The 24,094-nt window shown below is 49.6% G+C and overlaps 1 protein-coding gene across 5 annotated transcripts in view; it reads left to right on the forward strand.

Annotated features, from left to right (window-relative positions):
• LOC133353636 (caskin-1-like) overlaps positions 1-24,094 on the forward strand; it is a 151,392-nt gene that overhangs the window by 30,828 nt on the left and 96,470 nt on the right. For all 5 annotated transcript variants that reach the window (XM_061570024.1, XM_061570026.1, XM_061570027.1 and 2 more), the window contains exons 2-3: positions 11,205-11,256; positions 23,430-23,527. In XM_061570024.1, the coding sequence (XP_061426008.1) occupies positions 11,205-11,256; positions 23,430-23,527 (150 nt within the window). The remainder of the gene's footprint in view (positions 1-11,204; positions 11,257-23,429; positions 23,528-24,094) is intronic.

Genomic DNA, 24,094 nt, shown 5'->3' on the forward strand with positions numbered 1-24,094 from the left:
GGGTGAGTGGATGGTTGGCTGAGTAGCTGGGTGGTTGAGTGGTTGCGTGGCTGGATGTCTGGTACAGTGGTTGGGTTGCTTGGTAGCTGGCTGACTAAGTAACAAGGTGGATGAGCACGTGGCCAGGTGGGCTATTGAGTCTGAAAATTACAAACTACCACTGTGGACTGTTGCGATGGTCCGCTTGGCGTGGCATCCATCTGAAGCTTGCTACGAATGCAAGTGGAATTCGAGAGCTTGCGTGCTCACTTCGCATGACAAACGGAGAATAAATACCAATTCAGAGTGTTATATTTTATTTTTCAAGCTGCTGGGTCAGAACGAGCGCATTTGATGTATGTTCCCTTAAAGCGCGCAGTAGGCTGCAGGCAGCAATTGCACAAGTTGGCAAAAATGCGTGAAAATGAATTAAGTTTTCGCAAAAAACACACATCTGGGCATTAAACACATGCTGACCTTTCCCCATGTAATACAGAGAGAGATTCATGAATACGTTAGCGCACTGTGGCTTCTCTCTCACGCTCTGCAAGCTTTGACGAAAATATTTTTCCCCGTATTTAATAAAAAGTTGGAGGTGATGGTGGCATTTTAAAGTGACTTTCATAGAGCTTTACCTCTCACGACTGGGCTTAGGTTTACCGCTCAGCCAATGATAGGCATGGTCATGCAAATGAGTTGCTTAAAGTAATTACAGCTTGGAATTTTTTTAATCACAATATTACGAAAAAATGCCAAATAATGCTTTGAAAATTTTCTTTATTTCCCCCCCCCCTGAAAACTTTGATGTGTATTTGCTGTCGGTTCAAAAAGGAAAGTGACATTTAATTCATCTTCACCTCCCACTGAAGTTCAAGGAATGATTCATGGATTACCTTGCTAGGAATTGCCCTGGAACTGGGAAGCTAGAAGATAAATCCCAACGTCTAATGAAAAGAAGTCCACTACCCGCTGCATAACGTTAGCGCGCTGCGTTTGTCCGTCGACCGTGCTGTGGAGGCCTCATACAGCATTCAGTATTCGTGTGAGCAACACTCCCAGAGGTTATCCGGAAGGCAAGGGTTGTTCGCAATGGCTGTCTCCAAGAAATGAGCCGGCACTGCCAAGATCCTGGGTGCAATTCCAGGCCTCGGGTTCATGAGATGAAATGCACACACACACACATAAAAACGACCCCCCCCCCCCATGAAGCTGTATTGACTGCTAGAGCAAGTTGATATTCTCAACACAGTCACGAATAATGACTCGTCACGTAAATACCTTCACGTAAAAAAACCATTCACCCTGGGCAGCAGTGGTGAAGTGATTGTCGCACCGCGCTATGAACCCAGAAATCTTAGTTTGATCCCTGGCCATGACTAACACTGAACAGGTTCTGCACCCCCCCGCCCCCTTCAACCCACACTGAGCCAGCATGGGGAAGTATGGTTAAAGAAATCCCCATAACCGACACGATGTGGGGGGTACTTCATCCAGCCGTGGGTCGACAAAGGGCTGTGAATTACTAAAGCTCGGGGAACTGCGCTGGCAGTGGGAGATAAGCGCAGATTGAAAAAAAGTCTTCACCACCACCAGCGTCTGTGCTAACACTGCCGTAACATACAAATTGTAGTGCGTTTTAATAGGCTCATGTTTCATGCAGTGGGCCTCCTCTCTGCTGCATTTGAACATCGACCGTGGCTAAACCGCCCTCTTCTCAATCTGAGAGGGCAGACGGACTGTACTTGTGGTGAGCAGGGGCTGCACACAGTATGGATCTTGTCATATTTATAGCTCCTCGAAAGGCGAAACTGAGAGTGTGAGTGCACGTGCGTGTGTGAGTGCACGCGTGTGTGAGTGCACGCGCGTGTGTGTGTGCACGCGTGTGTGTGCACGCGTGTGAGTGCGTGTGTGTGTGTGTGCGCGCGCGTGTGGGGAGCGGCTAGCGCGCTGCGCTACGAACCCGGCAACCCGAGTTCTATTCTCGGCCAACACCAGTAACGAGTATCTGAACCGGTCGTGGACCTCCCCTAGGCCGACTGAGCCTTAAATGAGAGGCTGGCGCAGCATGTAAACAGCAGTGGGAAGACAAAGGTGGCCAGGCATGGTGCTCCCAACACCGCCCCTTCGTGTCATTGCAGCCTTATTAGGTGCTCGCTAACAGTATTTGCCCCAACAGTCTGTACATCTAGAGGGGGGGGATCTTTGTCTGTGTGTTTGTCTGCATGCTTCTGGAATAATCTCATTCCATTTTGGCAGTGGAGAGGGCCTCTTTAATGGTACCCTTTGTCAGTCAGCATCCGCAGCCTCGCTCCTGTATAACCGAGTCTGTGCGGGGGCTCCTCTGCCCTGAACCTGAAATCCTCCGAGTCAAAGAGATACAATTACATATTTTTGTATGACAGGTCAATTCCTGCGGCTGTTGTTAAATCGCCGGTCGCTACATTACGGGACGCCTTTCCTGTTCGGGTCGAGAGGGGCAAGTCTCATACTCGCGAAAGTGTAGGAGAGCTAAAATAAGTAAGTGCAAAAATAGACGCATACTGCTAAGACTACTCGAAGAATCACGCAGAGACGCATGCTTGGGATTACATTGAGAGATGGAGAGAGGAGCGCACCGAGTCGAGAATGTGTGCCAGTTAAAGATATGGATCAAATTGTTCGGAAAAAATTAGTGGGCTCGGAAAGGATGCATGCATGTTGAACTTATTTTGTACCATACGTAGCCAACCACGCTAATCGGAGGTGCGGGGGAAAAACAACAAACTAAACACAAATGCAGTACGAAAGAACCGAGTTTTTAATCTAGATTTAAAAGTGCATAGCTCCAGTAGCTTCCTAATATCAGAAGGAAGAGCGTTCCAGACGGATGCAGAAGCACATCTGAAAGCGCGCGATGCAGTGACCGTCTTTGTTAGATGGCCAGTCAAAAACCGCCGCTGCGCGGATGACCAAAATTCGGGTGATGGTTCATGCTCCTTGATGAGATCAGCATGTTAATGTGCTTCAGTCGTGGCAAGCACTTTGTGTGTAAGGAGTGCGACCTTTTAAAGCCAATGCAGCTTGGCGAGTCACGGCTCGAAGGGGCGATGGTCAAGGGTAATGACAGAGTGGGAGCCAAGGAATAGAAAGCGTCTGAGAGAATGTCCTCCCCGGGAGATGGAGTGATGAAATCAGCTCGTGTGTGCAGGTGCCGAGCGGATTGTTGCATCGAAGGATCGCGAGGGGAGGACTTAATCCAGCAGTTTATTGATTACAGCTAATGATGGTCTCATATTCGTAATTAGGTGGCAGCCCATTGAGACTGAAGATTGTGTTTTGTAGGGAGGCCTGGATAGTCGCCGAATAATTGAATGTCACGTGGCATCAGAATAGTGGTGAAAATTCTAGATTCCCACGATGGAGGCCAACTTCTCCACAGCATGCCAGGAAAGTGGTTCTCATTTCGTCGACCACAGAGGGGCGATGAGCCGAGTCGATTCTCGACCAGGATTTGAACTCGCGGACTTCCGGTCGCGAGCTGCCACTCTCTCGCTCTACCCGTGTGCCACGTGGCGGAACCGAGTTGCACGGATGGACGAGTGACTTCGTGGGACTGACGGCCATGCGAGGGGCACGAGGAGATTGTTCGTCGTTGCGATTCAGGGGGCCACAGTTCAACACGACGATCAACCATCGCACGTGTATGGTCACGTTTGCACATTTTCTTTGAACAATTAGCATTCCCATTACATTTGCATAATGCCTCCATAAACCAAAGCCTGACATTCATTCTCATTCACGCAATTTTGCGTAACGCCTGCGTAAATCATACACGTGGATTATTATTGTTTACGCAATTTTATGCACACATACTGTATTGTTGAATGTAACACAAATGAATGAATCAATACATATTAGACACACAGGTGTAGTGTACCAATTCACAGACACTAGTAGGAGGCACTCTCTATTTTATTCCGGCCTTCACAGCCTTGGGGGATAACTCCACACCGGGTCGGGACAGCCAACACGCTGCCAGACCCACAGCTTGAAGAGGCGAAGACCAGGATGACGGCAGCACGACGAGTTCCACCCCAGATGGCAGCAGCCCCGACTGTGAGTCGGAGCTCGTCTTTTATCCTCCCCAGCGTGGCCAGGCTCCGCCCTCGGCCACGCCCCCTTCTGGATCCCCCAGAAGGCTCGGCGCTTGGCCCACGGGTCCAACTGGTAGAGCGGGCTGCTACCTCCAATCCCATTGGCTACCAATCTCCCAGCGGCACGCGCTACAGTGACTCATTCAATGTCACTACACAGGTCTCAGTTGGGCTGACACGTCGTGATTTAATTTAGTTATTTTCATTTTTATTATAAATTTTATTATTTTTATCATGATTTTTATTTTCACCTACGTAACTTTACCGAAAGAACCAAAGAGTATGGGCTGACACGATTGACATCCTGGTTTCAAATCCCGGTCTCAGCCACTCGTGACGAATCCAGTTTTCCAGTCGTCAATGACCAGCACGTACAAAGAAACCATCCCATTACATAACATGTGGTCCATTGGTTAATTCAGCTCCCGTACTTGAATGAATATAATACTCTATGTTGCATTATTGATATTCGGAGGGCTTTCTTTGCAAAACGTGCCCAATCCTGTTTGCTGCCCTCCCTCATTGTACCCCTCCACTGGAATCACTTTCCCTTTTACATTAAGCAACACTGCCCACAGACTCAGCACTACCCATAGACTCAGCACTGCCCACAGACTCAACACTGTCCATAGACTCAGCACGGCCCATAGACTCAACACTGCCCATAGACTCAACACTGCCCCGGCACATTGAGCAGTCCCCCTCCTTAACCTCCTTCCTTTCCTCTCTGAAAGCATCACCTCTTCTCTATTGCCAATTTCATTGCTCTTCTCTTCTCTCCCCTCACCCCTCCCCTACCCTTTCGTTATCCCCAAGTCCCCTCTCTTGCGGTCACCCATTCCTCAACCCTTGTGGCACGCCCCTGTCATCTAAGTCATTCTATTCTGCCACCGTTGTGGTTTCAACTACACGCCTTGGGTGAAAGTTGAGACCGTCACGACCGGCAATTGTGCAAGCTCTGAGGTCCTCGATGTATTAAGATGTTTTCGGCCAGTCAATGAGTTTTCGTACACGTGGGAGGAAACCGGAACTCGCGGAGAAACCCCCATCACGTGCAGGAGGCGAGGGCGAGGCACCAATGGGTGGACGATAACTTACAGCACCTCCTTGCTCTCTCTATCCTCTCTCGTCACGTGCACTGTACAGCAGTGATCACTTGCTTTGCATCGCATTGATTTTTCTGTGCGTTCTAAATTTTTTCCACCGCAAGTAAGGAGAGAAACGTTTCCTGCCCATCGATCGACGCCCCATGGAAGCGGTAAATCACGTGTGGCCACCACGAGGAGCTCCCCCTGAACTGGAGCTTTGATTTCAAAGCGTCCCTCGCTCGCCTCGTTACAGCGCTGGCGTTCCTTCTTCCCCGCTCACATAATTCGACTCGAGCTTTTTTAAATCCTTTATATTAAGTTCACTTGCTTGCTTGCTTCTGCGCTTACGACCGTGCAAATCTTTCGGTCGTTTTTTAACCCACTTCCCGTGATCCAATCGAGCTGACATTTTGCACACAGACTCGTTGTGCGTGACAATTTATTTTCGTGAAATTTTTTCTCCAAAATTTTACACTTTTTAGGAAAAAATAAATTATATTTAATTACCAATTGCTTAATGATGGCAGGCAATCATCTGACCCATAGGTGGCAGCCATCTCAAGCCAGAGGATGAGAGGACTCTAGCCGCCACGCATATAAAGGATTTATAGTGAAAAACTTTGTTTTTACGGGTTCATTTTGTTTCTTCTGTATATGGGATGCTGCCATCGGGTGTAATGGGATGGCACGCCGGACAATCCGCAGGTTGCCAGTGCAATCCATCTGCGATGCCAGTTACAACAACGTGGCAAGTGACTAAACTACATAGTCAAGAATCTTTGTTTAGACCGGAGAAATCCAATGAGCCGTGAAGCTCTTCTTCACCAATGTGCACTATGGGTGGCTACACCGCCCACCCCAACCTCGGGTTCACCCAGGCGGTATGAATGGGTTCGCCACAGTTAGTCAATCGGCAGGTCGTGTGTGGTGGGGTAACGTGGGGGCGATCACATTTCCATCCTAGACATCCGGCCAGCATGGAAGGAAAGGCACAAAATCCTCCAGAGGGTGTCTCGAGATTTCTCCAGTGGAGGCCCTTCCGTCATCAGTGGTGAGAGCAGGTAATTGCAGGGCTGCACCTTTACCCCTATTGCTTTATACAGTGTAATAATAATGACAACGTCGAAAGAAAATTAATTGAATAATAGAATACGCCGTTTCGATTGCAACACATGCAGTCGTCATCAGGTAGAACTAAATTTGAGAGAGAGACAAAACACAGACACGGAGACACACAGACAGACACAAGCAGAGAGAGACAACACAGAGAGACACACACACAGACACACAAGCAGAGAGAGACAACACAGAGACACTCACAGAGAGACACACAGACAGACACACAAGCAGAGAGAGACAACACAGAGAGACACACAGACACACAAGCAGAGAGAGACAACACAGAGACACAGAGAGACACACAGACAGACACACAAGCAGAGAGAGACAACACAGAGAGACACACAGACAGACACACAAGCAGAGAGAGACAACACAGAGACACTCACAGAGAGACACACAGACAGACACACAAGCAGAGAGAGACAACACAGAGAGACACACAGACACACAAGCAGAGAGAGACAACACAGAGACACTCACAGAGAGACACACAGACAGACACACACGCAGAGAGAGACAACACAGAGAGACACACAGACACACAAGCAGAGAGAGACACTCACAGAGAGACACACAGACAGACACACACGCAGAGAGAGACAACACAGAGAGACACACAGACACACAAGCAGAGAGAGACAACACAGAGACAACACACAGAGAGACACACAGACACACAAGCAGAGAGAGACAACACAGAGACACACACAGAGAGATACACAACATAGACACACACAGTGTCTCTGTGTTGTCTCTCTCTGCTTGTGTGTCTATCTGTGTGTCTCCGTGTCTGTATTTTGTCTCTCTCTCAAATTTAGTTCTACCTGATGACGACTGCAATCGAATCGTCGTATTCTATTATTTGTTTACTTTCTACGTGACTTTACTGAAAGAACCAAAGAGTAATTCCTGCAGTCACGAAAGCTTAAAATCAAGTTTAATAATGACAATTTACAGGTTTTTTCTATCCACTGCTGGATGAAAGCCTGGCCACAATGTTTCAGTCATGGGGGTTGTTTAACCATACTTCACCGGCCTAGTCACTGGTGAAGTTGGGGGGGGGGGGTGTGCAGAGTATTTAGCTGCAATACATGTCCCCACAATACGCCACTAAGTTGAGCTATCATTTGTGACCAGGTCGCTTCTTAAAAAGCCCCAAATAGCTTATTGAGCCTTACCTGGTGAAAATAAAAAAAGTGTGAACTAACCTCACATCTGTCCCATCTGTATGGGATAGAGTGTTGCCCCCTCGCATGCGTGGGCTGTTTCTGGGAGTTCTGGTTTCGTCTCACGCTCATTAACTGGCCGAAAGCATCTTAATATACATAGAGGACTGCAGAGCTTGCACAGTTGTTGGTAGTGTCGCCTCACTGCTTGGCTGCTGCCTTCCAGCATTAATTCTGTGGTTCCTCAGAGATCGTCAGATGCAATTTGTATGATCGATGGCACTCAATGAAACTCAAGAGTATTATCATTCGTAGTGCAGTGCTGAAACTACTGTGCCATTGCCGTCCCATCGCTGTATGTGTGATGGTAAAATTGAATTTAAATGTTTTATAAGCATTCCAATAATAACTTAATGCTGCATTTGTCACCAATAGAAACAATTAAAGATTCACATAACAATCACAACATTTTTATTTTTTAATGAAATTTTGGAATGCGTTCTACTTTAATTCGAGGACAATTATCAGATGTTTTTTTTTCAACAGTGTCTGTGATAAAGTATAGTTTTATGAGAGTGGATGACATTTAGACAATTACTGTCTTTCCAATTTTAAGTAAAAATGGGAAACCCGGTCCAATTTAAACTGCACTTTGTCCTCGGAGGTAGAACGAGACATCACTTGGAGACATTTGAATACATTTACAATCGTCTAGGAGTTTGGAAGGTTTCTTTTTACATCGTTGCTATGTCTAATTGATTATCCAATGCTTTACCTGTCTGTCTGCCTGATGTTTGTGGTGTGTCTGTCCAATTCGGCTGTCGAGTTATCCATCAGTCTGTCCGTCGACCCATCGATCTGTCTAACCTATGGGTCTATAAATCTACGTCCATCTTATGACAAATGAGTTGCTGTGTCTCTTTGTCCGTCTGATTATACAATCATTTGCCCCATGGTCTATCAGCCTGTCTATATACATATAAATATATTTCTCTGTGTATCTACTGTACTATTTATGACATCTTTAAATATCCACTTGCAGGATGGTTCCTTGTAACCACATGGCGTCTGTTTACAATGAGGGTTTGTTTGGTTTACTGCTGAGTTTAAAATAGGGACAGTGCCATGAACCCATGTATGGTTTGTTTACACATGGGCTATGTTTGGGGTCTTGAGAATATTTGAACTTACAGTAGGCAGTAAATTTGGCCGCAAGTTTGGGCCGAAATAGCATCTAGAATGCACTGAGTTGCATGTGCTTTTCTGGTTGTTTGGAGGCTGAATACAGATGATGTTTGCATAATTCAAGGTCAAAGTGTATCCCCCTACAAATAAGCAATGGGGCAGTGCTAATCTTTACTGATGGCTTTGAGGATTTGGTGGAAATTCCACGTTATCATGCTAGGGTCTAGTTCATTCATAGTTTTTCCACTGTTGGTAAATATAAAGGTGCAGCCCTGCAATGCTTGCTCACACTACTGTTGGCGGTGGAAGGATCTCCACTGGATGGAGCTCTCAAGAGCTCCGATAAGAGGGCACTTGGCCTACTTTGCCACGCTAGGCGAGATGTCTTTGAAGAGGTGGGGGAGTACCCACGCTTTACGCCACCATGTTTGATCCGCTGATCGACTCTCTGTTGACTTTGCAGGACGTAGTTGACCCCTGTCAAGATGACAGGCTGGGTTGACCCCGAGTATGGAATTAACTCACGGCCTTCAGATTGTGAGCTGTGCTTCAGTACCATTCCGCAGGACTAATTTAAAGAGCTGTGATAGAATTAATATCTCGAGCGGGCCATATTTACGTCCCTTTGTTAAGCTGCTGCTGGATGAAGGCCTCCCTCTGCGATGTCAGCCATGGGGGGCTGTTTGACCATACTTCACCACGGTGGTCACTCGCCCACTGATGTTAGCCGTGAGAGGTTGTTGGGTTCGAAGTCCAGTGCGCTAACCGCTGCACCGCTCTGCACAAACGTCAGAACCACATTCTGAAAACGGTGAATTACCTGCATCTAACTACACTAAATAAAATATCGCATGGTTAAGAATTTTGCTCATATGTACCTGTTTAAATGGATAATGAAGTTCACATGGCTTACCTAGTTTAAATATGTAAAATTGAATTTAAATAGATTTCAATGCTGTTATTTTTGCTAGAGTTGTCTGACTTCATGGAAAATTATCTGCAATTTATTCCTTTAAATTAATTGGTTTGATTGCTATGCAGAAAGAAAAAAAACCCCACACTCTTTGCACGACATTAAAAGGTGTTTCCCGAGTGTGGATCCATCTATATATAGGCCACTCGAGTGACTTTGGGAAGTCGTTCTGTGACGTCATCCTCCAGAGCCGTCGTTCTCTGAAACAGCGAGGGGCACTCCCGCTGCCGTGGAGCTGTGGACGCGAATTGCCGTGTGTCGTGCCGCGGCACCTAAACCACAATAACCATTGGGGAAGTAAAACAAAACAATTATTTATACAAACTCCAAAAATGGTTATTGGTTGAAGAGCAATACTAATACTATTTTTATTTTGATGTTGAGTATCTGCTGCTGCTGCTGCTGTGTCCTGTACGGCGCTTTGAGATTCTTGATGACTGGCTTTACTACCCGGATTCGCCCGAGACTTGGATTATTGTCTTGGATTAATAGACGGCCTACGCGGAGGGTTGGGGGGGGGGGATGCGTGACGTCAGCAGGCACACTGTGTGACGCTGCCGCATGCGGGTGACATCACAGATGGGACGTCACCGCTCACTTGCCGTGCAATATATTACATCCATTATTGCGCCCCCCCCCCCTCAAAATACAAAAGTCTATTTTTGTTACTTTTTGCATTGTGTGTCGTCTGGAAGCTATCCACATGCCAAATTTCAGGTTTGTTGCATGTTGGGAAGTATGCTAAACATTTCAAACAGACACACATAATCACAAATTTCCCTTTTATATGTATAAAAAAGCACTATATAAATATTCAATGGTTCTTTCGGTAAAGTCACGTAGATAGAAAAAAATTGCAATAAAATAATAAAAATAAAGTGAATAAAAATATCACGTTATTTTATTACAATTTTTTCTAAGTGACTTTACCGAAAGAACCATAGAATATGAATATTATTATTAATACTTTACACGTCTAATTCATCTTTCACCGTAGGTCACAAGGCACTGTAACAGAGAAAAAACACATGCAGGCATACACAAATTAAATCCAACCGCGAAACAAATTATTCAAGAGAGAGAAATCCATTAAAATTCAGTGGCGTCTTAAGGCACGATTTGAATAAAGCGAGTGGGGACTATGGCAGAGTGAGCGTCCAGTGGAAGTGAATTCCGCAGCCTGGGGGTCACGCGAGAAAAGGCCCGGCGACCCATCATCATCATCATCATCCTCGTACAGAGACGTGACCTTGGTCACACACAACCGGCCACGCTTGGAGGTGCCCTTGTTGGAACATATGGGCCGAGGAGGTCCCGTGTATAATGTGAGGGAGCAGCATCATTGAGGAGGGCCTTTGTTGGCGAGGAGAACAATCTTGGACTTCACCTGAAACCGCCAATGGGTAATATCGGAGCGATCGAGAGACGGTGATAAATAAAAAACAACAACATTAATGATCTGTACATGCCTTGACAACAAATGTGAGTCGTCAGGGTTAACCTGGTTTCGCTAATGGACTTGCATCTCTGTGTGACCCCCCCGCCCCCTGTCACGCAGAGCTCCTGGGAACAACCAAGAAACCGAACGTCAACTTCCAAGACACAGACGGGTAGGTGGTGCCTGACCGCCGGTCATCGACCAATGCTCGGAGAGTCCACGGTCCTCATGTAGAGATGGAGCGGTGTTACGACAGAGGGTTTGGACGTTCAGTCAAAGGTCATGAGTAAAGTATATTTAACATCTTTAGAGTCAAATTTCATCGCGATAAATGCTAGTTGTTTTGTGGTGGGGAGTGAGGGCGGAGGCGGTGGAGTTTTGAATTGGTATTGAAGGTTATTTGATTGATGGAGGCATCTGACATCCAGATATATCAGGAATCAGAAGAAAACAATCCATGGCAACCGCCCCTGGCTCCCAGTGTCGCCCACATTCACCAGGGCTGAGGAATCGCTCCTGGGGAAAAGGGAATTCCTCGTGCCGATGAAGCGACGTGAGCAGTGAGCTGTGAGTGGGTGTGAGGAGTGAGACACAGATATCTTCCGGGATGGGAATAATGCCTTGAAACGTCGTTGTTGGATGATGATGATGATGGTCATACTGATGCACCACATGTGCTGCACTTTAAGGGGACCGTGTAGAGAATGGCACGACTTCATCAAGTTCACTCATTTCTGTGAGTGCGTAGGCCTTCTTGACCGATGGCTCGGCTTGACATCGTAACTTACGCAAGGCGCCTTGAGCAGAGCCACTGCGGTTCTGGAGCCTTTGGTTCATTTAGATCCAGTTGATTGTGCAACAGATATTAATTTAACGTGCGATGTAAGGTGCGAGGGTGATTTAGGTGGGCAGGCTCACGAATGTTTAAGAGCAATGAGCCAGCTCTGTTGAGTCATCATCATAACCATCATGCCACACTCTTTCTATAATTAACATTTGCAGAATCATCATCAGCATTTTCAATACCTCCACCAACATCATTATCACCACCAGCTTCATCATCATCAGCAGCACCACCATCACTCACACTCTCATCGCTACCACGGCCACCATGGCCATGGAGCGAGCAGGCATCTCCGCCACACGCTCGTCCGCGAGCATGTGCCATCGCGCTTCTGCTCTGCAGCGGTTCCCCGCTGCCAGATGGAAGCGTTTGCCTTCATTATGTTTTGCAAACGCACTGTATGCCTCCCGGGCCGTGCAGGGGTGAGAGAGAGGGGGGGGGGGGTGCTGGAGTGGCTGGCAGGGGGCGCCCACCACTGATTGCCTAATGCAGTGCGGCACGGGGAGCTCCTTGGGGCCAACATGGAAAGCAAGGGGGCATTGGTTCATCGTTGTGCCGCTGGGCATTGCTCTTATGGGGTTGAAGAGCAGAGTGGCCGTCGTGCGAGCCAGGATCGTTGGGGGTATCGCCACGAGAAAATTGTTCCCGGTGGCGGTTGTTGCTGTTGGTTAGATTACAAACGTGGACCACCGCAAATTCACAGACGAGAAAGGAGTTTTCAAGTCGAAGTAATGTCACGCTCAAACTAGCGGAGGAGCGGTGCTCATATCTTGTTTGCAGTCCTGAGCCGGCGGCGGAAAGTCCGCATTCACACGGCAGGGATGAGTCCATCCGTAAGGAAACCGCTGTTGACTTCCCCGACAAAGTGGCACTAATTTTTTGATCAACCCCGGAGGGATGATGGGCTGAGTCAACCCCCAAGCAGGATTTGATCTCGAAACCTTCGGATTGCGAGCCACGCGCTCGCTCGCACTACCGCTGAGCCATCGAGCTGAAGCGGAGTTCTGCTGCAGCGCAAATTATTTTAAATCTCCCCAACTGCTGTTCCGACTGTTGACTCAGCACTGAGCCGACTGCTCGTGCGCAATTGTGTATTTAAAGATTGCGTCATCAGCATGATCAGCATTTAGTACGTGACCTTGCCAAAGGAAGAGAAACGTGGACTCAAAAATACCGTGGTTTTCGTTCAGAATGTTGAAGGAGGTGGAAGTAGGGGAGGGGGGCTCTTAGCCATGTCTAAACATGCCGTGGGTATCTGACACCTATGCGACACCCACAGTGGCTGCCCCACCTCGTGTGATTGTATCCCTCAGGTTAGCCAGCCGGCTGGCACTGGGGTTGGATTCGCGTTTGGCTCACAGGAGGCCACGAGTTCAGAGCTGCGGTCAGCGGCTGATTTAACCGGTCATCAGTCAGGGAATGATACGTGAAGTAATGCTTTGTGGGAAGTCAGTCGTTCAGCGGTTGAATCAGCACATCATCCTTCAGGGGCTGATACATTGTGAGTACCGGTCAACAGAGGCCACCACATGCGTTTAAATAAGCATCGCTTCTCGCCATGGGATTGTGAAATGTCCAGTACTGGCGCAGGGGAAGGAAATGAGATGGACGCTGCTCCATTGCTTGTTTGAGCAGGGAGACCATTTTGCCTGAAGTTAATAATCTGATTTCCAAAGGCTGGCACTGACCATTCCGAAAATATTACTCCGATTTCAGAGCGTAATTAGATTGCCATTGCTTTGCACGTCCAGGTTGATTGCTTGTATGTGGCAATGAAACTAAAAAGCAATGAATAAGGGATAAATAATGTTGCGAAGCGGCTTAGGTTAAAACAGGAACTGCAGCAGTCGATGCACACAGAACATGACAGATAGCATAGCTTGCAAGCATGGCTGTGTCCGCTTATTTGTCCTAATGCAGGATATGGGAGTAGTTCCATCGATATTATATTACTATGTATCACAGTAGCTGCTGGTCTGTGTGTGTCTGTGTGTGGGGAGCGGTGGTGTAGCGGTTAGCGCGCTGTGCTACTAAACCGGCAATCCAAGTTCGATTCCCGCTCACGGCCAACACCACTGACGATTATCTGAACCGGTCCTGGGCCTCCCCTAGGTCGACTCAGCCTTAAATAAGTACCTGGTGGACTGTGTAAACACCGCCACTGGGGAGACAAAGGCGGCCGGGCGTGGTGCTGACGACCCACCCACTAGTGTGCCGTGCCAGCCTCCATAGGAGCTTGTTAATAGCACTTGCACCAACCGTCTGTTAAGGCTATATGGGGGATCTTTGTCTGTCTTCGTGGGGAGCGGTAGTGCAGCGGTAGTGCAGTGGTAGTGCAAAGGTTAGCGCGCTGTGCTATTTTAATTAAAGCCACGTGATCATGTGGCAGAATAACAAACTCACAGTTGGACGTGAGTAGCTTGAAACCCTGGTTGCGGAACAACTTGGCTCATCCTAACAATTAATTGTTGAGTTGTCGAATCGCCGGTGTGTCAGCGATTAAACCTCCACGATTGTTCTCACGCGACACTGACGCCCGATGCAACTGAGCAACGGCGGGGTACGGTCTGGTTTTACTCACAATCAATTCACCCAAAACCTGGGTCAGTTATACAACTGACCTGGTTGGTGTTCGCTTTGGAGTTGAAGGTTGTTGTTGAATGCGGGGGGGGGGGGGGCGGGGGGGTGAATCGGTGCCCCCTTTACAACGGGAGCCGTGTTCTCGCAAAGCCTCTCGGATCAGGATCACCGCCTTTGCCGCGCTGCGCGTGTAAACTTAACTATACTAAAAGTATATTCTTGGTTCTTTCAGTAAAGTCACGTAGATAGAAAACGAAAATAATGAAATACAATTAAAAATTCTAAATTAAAATAATAAAAATAAATTTCAAATAATAAAAGCAAAAAACCACAATAAAAATATATATTTTTTAAAATAATAATAAATTGAAAATAATCAAAGCAAACTATTTTGGTATTTTCCAGGTTAGGTCCACTGAGCTACAGTATGAGGCCCTTTTCTTTTCCGAAGCGACCTGGCTCTCCCAAGTGACAGCTCAATGAAGTGGCTTATCACGTGAACATTGATCATGTGGACATTTACAGCAGCCAGAATATTCGAAACGCACGTTCCTTTTAAACGTGGAGTGGGAAAAAAACCGGGGGACCCGCGAAAAAATATCTGCGCAGCCACGGAGAGAGACATGCAAACTCCAAATATACAGCAGGCGTCAGGGTTGGGAACGAACCCACGACCTCCTGCATACCAGGCGAGGTAATTAACTTATTCTCGCCACCGCGGTGCCTTGTAAGCCCCTCCGTGCGGTGCCCGAGTGAGTTCGGTGCTGAGAGCGCACGGCAGGCAGACAGGCGGTGGGGTGCTGTTCACGACCCCACAATCCGTGTCCATCGCCGTCCCGTGCGAGTGGTTTCACAAAATATACATCAAACTATTTCTCTCTCTCATTGCACGTTCGTTTGTTTCGCACCGTTAGTTGGTCATTGTTGGAGATGCTAATTCATTCGAGGCACTTGCCAGGGGACTACAGAATTGGCACGGTTGGCTACGTATGGTGCGAACGACGTACAACGTGCCTTCACAAGAGAGACAACAACACATTCCTGCGGAGGGAGCTGGTAGGAACGTTGGGTTGCTCGGTCAATGGCCAGTGTCAACGGCGACGTGGTGTATTCCGCAAATATGCCCGACTGTGAGGGTGGGCACAAGCCGGCGTGAGTAGGTTACACGTTGAGTTTTATAAGGGCACCATGGGGTGACCAGCCCCTCCCCACCCAGCCCCACCCCTCCCACCCCCCACCCAGCCCCACCCTCCACACCCAGTCCCTCCCCACCCTCCCCTCCCCACCCAGCCCCTCCCCACCCTTCCCACCCAGCCCCTCCTCACCCTCCCCTCTCCACCCAGCCAAACCCCTCCCATTTTTGGATGCACGACGGACGTACACAATAATCCCCTGTGGGCTGGTGGAACCAGGTGGTTCCTACCAGTATTAACTGCATTGTTAAATAGACTTGAACAGACAGGAGTGTTGTTGTCTGTGTTACTGTACTAATTGCAGGCTGAGTTGACCTCTTGGAAGCCCAGCCCCCAGGTCTGACACAAATTCTAACTGACACTATGCATCCCGGTGGGAGTAGGGGAGGGAGGGGGGCTGGATCGGATCAGATATCATTCGCTAATGATGTTAGCCTTGGCTGGGAATCAAACTAATGTCACCAGGTTAATGGAGCGGTGCGTAAATCTCGGCCATAGGAGACGGAGCGTAAAAAGAGCAATACCCACCACGGAGACGGAGCGATGGGATCGGTTTGTGTGCCGTGCTGGAACGCGAGGAATAGTGACGGCATGGGGAGGCCTTCGTCCAGCAGTGGATATACAATGGCTGATGATGATGCATGAACCCCCGTGCCTCCGCTTTACACACACACTGCTACAAAGACAAAGATCTCCCATATAGCCTGTAACAGACTGTTGGGGCAAGTGCTGTTAGCGAACACCGATGAAGGCTGGCACGGCACACGACGGGGTGGGTGGCCAGCACCACGGCCGGCCGTCTTTGTCTCCCCAGTGTCGATTTTTATACACAATACCAGGTACTCATTTGAGGCCGAGTCGACCTAGGGGACGACCATGACTGGTTCAGATAATCGTTGCTGGTATTGGCCCTGAGCGGGAATCGAACTCGCGACCCGCCGAGTTCTTAGGGCAGCGCGCAAACCGCTGCACTACCACTTTCCACACTGCTACAACACACAATCACACACACACACACCGATACACAGTACATGCACGATCGAACACTCGCACGCACACCAAACCGCGTCTATGGAATGCATCATATGCACCAGGGGAAATTGGGGGTGATGAGGTGAGCATTATTGCGAGCAGACTTTGGAAGCTGCTAACTGCTGGTGTTCCAAGTCAGTCTTTAGGGACCTCTCCCGAGTTTGAGTGTTCAGTGTCTCCCAATCAGCAGCATCAAGCCGTGCGTCTGGCCTCCATCGATCTGTGAGATTATTCATTTAGACGTGCGTGAGGGCATTTCGAGAAAGGAGCTTGTTCTTCCAGTGCATTGCTGTTGCAATGTCACCGCGTCTCTCATAAAATATGAACTAAACTATAAACTATCTTTTTTTACCGTGAAAATATTTTAAATGCTATTTCATTTTCCCAGGTAAGGCCCACTGAGCAATAAAGCTCTTGTTCAGAAGCGACCTGGCCACACATGATAGCTTAGCGATGTGGCTTATCACGTGGAAATTTATAGCAGCCAGATTCCTTAAACGCATGTTGATTCTAAATGCGGAGGGAAAAACCGGAGGCCCCGGAGAAAAATCCACGCAAACACGGGGAGAGCATGCAAACTCTAAACATACAGATGTCAAGGTCGGGATCGAACCCACGACGTCCTTCATACCAGGTGAAGTAGTTAGCATCTCGCCACCGTGGCGCTAACGTGGGAAGCCCTGCAACTGATGGAGGGGTCTCTAGGGGGTATTTTGCCTCCTCCTCTTTAGAGGTATGAGTACCCACTCTTTACCCCACAACACACAACCTGTCGAGTGACCAACTGTTGCTGGTTGGACAGAGGTGTTTTTTTTTTATTCCCGTCCACGTTTAGATTCAACGTGCGTCTCGAGTGTTTCGCTGCTGATCCACGTGATAAGCCACTTCGCTGGCTATCATTTGTGAAAGCCAGGTCGCTCATGGAAAGGAGCTCTTTAGCTCAGGTAGGCGTTACCTGGTAAAACAAACAAAAACAATTCTTTCATAGTTTATGGAGAGTTCCAAACGGAAATTTCTCCCACTCGCGACGGGGACATCGAGACCACAGTTGGAATAACTTCGGGTAGAAATCTGAAGGAGATTGAATGAATGACTGCGGCTCGTGCCCACACTGCCGACGTCCGCTTGGGCGAAAGCGCAGAGTTGGCGAGGATGTCGCACGGAGCGTGGCGCGGTGTTCACCCCCCACCCACACCCCACCAGAACCTGCCAGGGGGCATCGTCGGTGGCCACGGGACCCCTGCGACACGTGCCGTCGGTGTGGCAGAGGAGGTTTAGTTTCATATTATTGGGGTGGAGGTGGGGCTCATTGTCTCCCGCGTGGAGTGGAGCGCACGCCCGGAGATGCGAGAATTAATCTCTCGTAAACGGCGTCGCATTTGTCTGTAGATACAGTCTCGCTCGCTCGCAGGATAAATCGTGGTAATGGATCTCGCATCTCGCTCCCACGTGCGCTCTCACTCTCTCCCTCCCCTCTCCCTGTGGTGCTGCTGTGTTATGCACACACAAGAAGCTCGACCACACACCTCATCTGCGATTCTGTGCAGGGTGACACGAAGGTCGCCGCGGTGATGTACAGTGCTGAGAGAAAGCAAAAAAAATCGGCGTCTTTATTTAACACTGCGATCGGTGGAATGGGTGGAACGCGCGTGCAGGATGGAGGAGGGCTGGGTTGCCGAGACAGGGATTGCAGAGGTGGGCGACACAGAAAGAGGAGCCGATGCCAGATGATGTGACGGTGGTCTTCCGAGGGACGGGTCAAATTGTGTAGCAATGGAAAGACCCAAAGAGAGGCGATTGTGGAGGAAGATCAGAACCTGGGATGTTGGTTGTCGACCGAGCAACATTTGTGGCATCTGGCAGGATGAGGTGAGGTGTGCTGGCCATCAGCAGTGTTGACTTTGATCACCTCGTGACCTTGATCTCTGGCTCTGCTTTCATGTCAAAGGGTGTCTGCTCCACCAGCTATGTTATGAGAAATGCATCATTGGCAATTGTTACTTCTAACGATGATGTTGTTTGCTCAATAATGAGTTCGAGACACGTTTTCAGTCACATCCTGTGCGGGAAGCTTGTCCGGTTTCTCAAGTACTTCCCAACAGGGGGTCAAACACACCCCATCATCATCAATCTTGTGGGATCAATACATTGAGTTCACACTTTGTGGAATTTCCAGCGCTGGCTCGAGTCCGCCAGCTTGAGATGAGAAACCGCCAGACCCGTAGGTGAGAAAGGGAGAGGATTGTGATCTGGCTGGCGTTTGGTTCAGAGCGGGCATGCACCGACGGATCGAATAATCGACTACGTTCCGATCGTTCGGTCGCAATTCGTACGTCGAATTGCGCATTTAAAAATCGATTATTTGCAATGCAGGCGAATGGGACGTGAAAACTACGCTCGTGTTAGATTTCGGCTGTTGGAGTGAACAACCTGTGTACAAGCGAGACAGGAAACAAAACCCCATAAACAATACAAACGAGACGATAAAAAAACTGATTGGTGTTGAATTCCAATCTCGACCACTGAAATCGTCGTCAGTTCATTGAATTGCTGCCAGAGTTGACTCGTGAGAAGCTTTCAACTCTCGCTAACTCTCGCCTTCTGAGAGAGAGAGAAGGGGGTGGTGATGCACGCGTGCTTTAGCCCAGGGCAACGACGCATGCGAATCACGCAGCCTCCACCCCTCCACGCCCCGGGGGCTGGAAGCCTCGTGTCCAAAATATCCCCCGGACAAACAAAAACACACACGCGCATGTGTGCGCATCAGCAGTACACTCACACACGCACACGCGCGCACGTGTGCGTGTGTATGTACTGCTGATGCACACACACACACGCGCGCACGTGTGCGTGTGTGTGTACTGCTGATGCACACACACACACGCGCGTGTGTGAGTGTGCGCACATCAGCAGCATCGGCAGCTGGTACCGACTCTGACTCATTAGGCGGGAAGGCAAAACGCACGGCGTCAGGCACGCCGGCTTGGAATTAAGCAAGTGCGCTCCTCCTGCACACTCGGCCACCTTGACCACCTTGACCAAGGCCGGCGCTCACTTGACACTGATGTCAGCGATGGTCTGGTGCTACGCTCCGTGAAAGCAGCTCACGGCGTTGGTGGGAGGGTGGCGAGTGGCCGTTGTGCGCGTTTGGACGGACGGACGCGGAGCCCCGTTGATAGCCGACGCGAGCGCCAATTTGGGTTCCACGTTGGGCTGCTGAGCTGAAGGAAATCGAGAGTGCGAGAAGGCTCGTGCGTGCGTGGTGTCTGCGTGTTGGTTGAGCGGTGGTGTAGCGGTGAGCGCTACGCTGCGCGACGAACCCGGCGAGCCGAGTTCAATTCCCGCTCACGGCCAACGCCGGTGACGATTATTTGAACCGGGTCCTGGGCATCCCCTAGGTCGACTCAGCCGTAAATTAGTACCTGTCGCAGTGTGTAAACATCGCCACTGGGGAGACAAAGGCGGCCGGGCGGGGTTCTGGCCACCCACCCCCTCGTGTGCTGTGCCGGTCTTCATCGGTGCTCCTCGCTAACAGCACTTGCCCCAACAGTCCGCTATACGAGGGATCTTTGTCTTTGTGTTGGTTGAGCACCGACCTTGCTGGTACCACTGAAGTATTGTGATGTTTAATTAGATTGAGCGCACTGCGCGTGTATGAGGTCGTGTGATCAGTTGCAACATCACCGTATTCTGAACCCTAACCCACCAAACGTGTGCCGTGTGTTCATGCAGTTAGGCAAAGATCCCCCATAATTACCCTTAACAAGCACTTATGAAGGCCGGCACGGCACAAGAGGGGGTGGGTGGCCAGCTCCATGCACCGCCGCCTTTGTGTCCCCAGCACTGATGTTTACAGATCGCACCAGACACTCAAATGAGGCTGAGTCGACGTAAGGAGGCACACTCGGTTTTGGCCGCGAGTGGGAATTGAACTCGGGTCGCCGGGTTTGTGGTGCAGTGCACTAGCCACTACGCTGCAGCTCACAATCTGTACAAGTATGCACATCTGGTCACACACACACACAGCTACTGGATTATACAGGGTGTTTAAAAAAAGATCGTCCCGATTTGAAATCACTATATCTCTGCAACCACAAATCGCCCATGAATGAAACTCTTACCACTTGAAAGGGCGGGGCATAGAGAGGGCGGGGCATAGAGTTTCACATGATTACCGCGAGACGCCTCTCACAACGCACAAACAGCCCCGAGCCTCAGTCATTCGCAAGACGGTGATCCCGCAACACACAAGGCGTTTTGCGCTCTGCTGTTCAGCAAGACTGAATCCGTAATTGCGGTGCAGCGTGCGTTTCAACGGCGTTTTGGCATTGATCCGCCAATGTCAAAGAGCATTCGTCGTTGGTACCGACAATTTGAGGGAACAGGCTGTTTGTGTCAGGGGAAGAGCACAGGGCGAGCACGCACCTCAGAGGGAAACGTGAGAAGAGAGGCGTTTGGGACGAATTCAACTATCGTCTCGATGTTTTCCGTACAGCAGGTGGAGGGCACATAGAGCATTTATAAAATGGTTAGTAAAACTTGATAACTCATGAAACCGTTTGTAACTTTTTGTGTAATTGTAACATGTTGCCATCGTGAAATATACCGCTTTGAAATTGGTTCCATCGCTTTTAAACACCCTGAACAGTCGCACCTCCAGACGTTTGCCTTAAAGTACATGGGGAAAAGGGTTTTCATCGAAAGAGTGCCGTGCCAATAAATATTTATACTGGGAGGAGCCCACTAGTTCCACCAGCCCACAGGGGATTATTGTGTCCGTCCGTTGTGCAGGGAGCGGCTGGGTGGGGAGGGAGGGGCTGGGTGGAGAGGGGAGGGGAGGGTGGGGAGGGGCTGGGAGGGGTGGGGCTGGGTGGGGAGGGGCTGGTCACCCCGTGGTGCCCTTATAAAACTCAACGTTTAACCTACTCACGCCGGCTTGTGCCCGCCCTCACAGTCGGGCATATTTGCGGAATACACCACGCCGCCGTTGACCCTGGCCATTGACCGAGCAACCCAACGTTCCTACCAGCTCCCTCCGCAGGAATGTGTTCTTAATGTAGAAACTTAATGTGAGGAGTACAAGAACAACTTTTTACATCTAATAATACGGCGGAAACATCAAATAACACAAAACTAACCACAGCAACTGGGCACATAAAACAGTAAAACATTACACAAAAGTATTGTGCTATTTATAATTATATAGAATGTTAAAGGCAAAACACGCCACTCTGCCGGACACGTGCAATTGTGTGCTCACCAGGAGAAGCCTTGTGTAGGGCAATATCTATTTTTTTTAACTCCCTACAGGTAGTAATAATAATAATAACAATTGCTTATCGACAAGGGAAGCCACACTGAGTTTGAACACTCTCTCATGAGTGTCCTGCATTTGGGAAGTTTGGACCAAATCAATGATACCGTTTAAAAATATATATAATATATTGATGTAGGTTTTTCACAGCTCGATGAATGGGACATTCTCTTAAAAGCCACTCTTTCGGGATCGCCAGCGTCGAGCTCCGCTCCCCGGCGCAAGCGGCGGGGAGAACGCACAAACTCCGCAGGTACACAAACACAGGGTGCCCGAGTCAGGAATCGAACCCTGAGCGACCTCCTGAACCCGCGTGGCTCGGGGCGCGGGGCACGGGGCTGCCGCCCACGGGCGCTTGGAGGCACCTCGCGGGCCGGGCCTCTCTCTCCGCTCGTCATTACCCGCCGTAAACCGTTGTGACAGCGCTCGCGCTATCAATCAATCAGTCACGTTGCTTATTTATGAGCGGCTGCGAGCCCACCGAGACCGACTCGTCTCTTTTTACAAGGGAGACCCGACCGAGCAAAGCACTGTACGCCAAGGCAGACACGCCATTGAAGGAGGTTGTGTGCCTGTGTGTGAGAGTCTGTTCGTGTGAGTTGTAGCGGCCTTCATAGGTGCTCGCCAGCCGCACTTGCCCCTCCAGTCTGTTAAGGCTATATGGGGGATCTTTGTCTTCGTCGCGTGTGTAGGTGGGGAGCGGTAGTGTAGTGGCGAGCGCGCTGCGCTACGAACCTGGAGACCCGAGTTCGATTCCCGCTCATGGCCAACAACAGTAACGATTACCTGAACCGGTCATGGGCCTCCCCTAGGATGACTCGGCCTCAAATGAGTATCTGGCGCGGTTTGTAAACATCGCCACTGGGGAGACAAAGGCGAACGGGCGTGGTGCTGCCCGCCCACCCCCTCGTGTGCCGTGCCGGCTTCCATAGGTGCTCACGAACAGCACTTGCCCGAACAGTCTATTAAGGCTATACAGGGGATCTTTGTCTATGTTTGTGTGTGTACCTGTTTTTTTGACGTGTGTGTCTCTGTGTGCATGTGTGTATGGAGCAAAGCTGCAGACGTTCGCACACTGCTGTATGACCTCCAGATACCCGCATTCAACTCCCAGCCATGCACAACGCGGGAAGCAAATAGAATCTGTACAAATCATTCCTGATGTGTGAACATCGGGAATGTGGAGACAGGGGCAACCAGGCATGGATGCTGGCCTCATGACACCCTCTCGTGTCATCCTGACCCTAATAGGTGCTCGTTAACAGCGTTCTCCCCTGTGGTCTGTCATGCCGATTGGGGGTCGTGCATGTGTGTGTGCGTGTGCCCACTAACAGCACTTGCCCCGACAGTTTGTTAAGGCTATGCGGGTGATCTTTGTCTAGGTTCTCCGCGCTGCACCATGCGGCTCTCATGGGAAACTCGGAGCTCATCTCTCTGCTGCTCGATGCCCAGGCAGCTGTGGACCTGCGTGACAACAAAGGTACAGAGGAACTCCATCGGGAAAGGCGCCCGAGTCACAGGAGGGGGTTACAGCTGGGGCATCTGCCGGTCATCTCAGTCAGTCAACACACGGCACCCGGGTCTGCCCAGTGGCCTCCTGTCAGCGAGCCTTGGACACTTGACGTGGCCTCAAAGCGCACCTGGCCTGGCACAGGCGCCGTGGTCACGTCACCGTCACTTAGTGGCAATTGGCGGTGGTCTTGGTATAGGAGCACTGATGTCCACACATTGTCACAACCCCAGCCGGAAATCTAACCCCCAACCTTAACGCTATCTTTAACTCTAACCTGAACCCAACCTTAACCCTATCTCTAACTCTAACCTGGACCTCCAACCTTAACCCTATCTCTAACTCTAACCTGGACCCCCAACCTTAACCCTATCTCTAACTCTAACCTGAACCCAACCTTAACCCTATCTCTAACTCTAACCTGAACCCCCAACCTTAACCCTATCTCTAACTCTAACCTGGACCCCCAACCTTAACCCTATCTCTAACTCTAACCTGAACCCAACCTTAACCCTATCTCTAACTCTAACCTGGACC

The sequence above is a fragment of the Lethenteron reissneri genome, chromosome 44, assembly GCF_015708825.2.
Source record: "Lethenteron reissneri isolate LAM-NWPU_2019-01 chromosome 44, ASM1570882v1, whole genome shotgun sequence".
Classification (NCBI taxonomy): Eukaryota; Metazoa; Chordata; class Hyperoartia; order Petromyzontiformes; family Petromyzontidae; genus Lethenteron; species Lethenteron reissneri.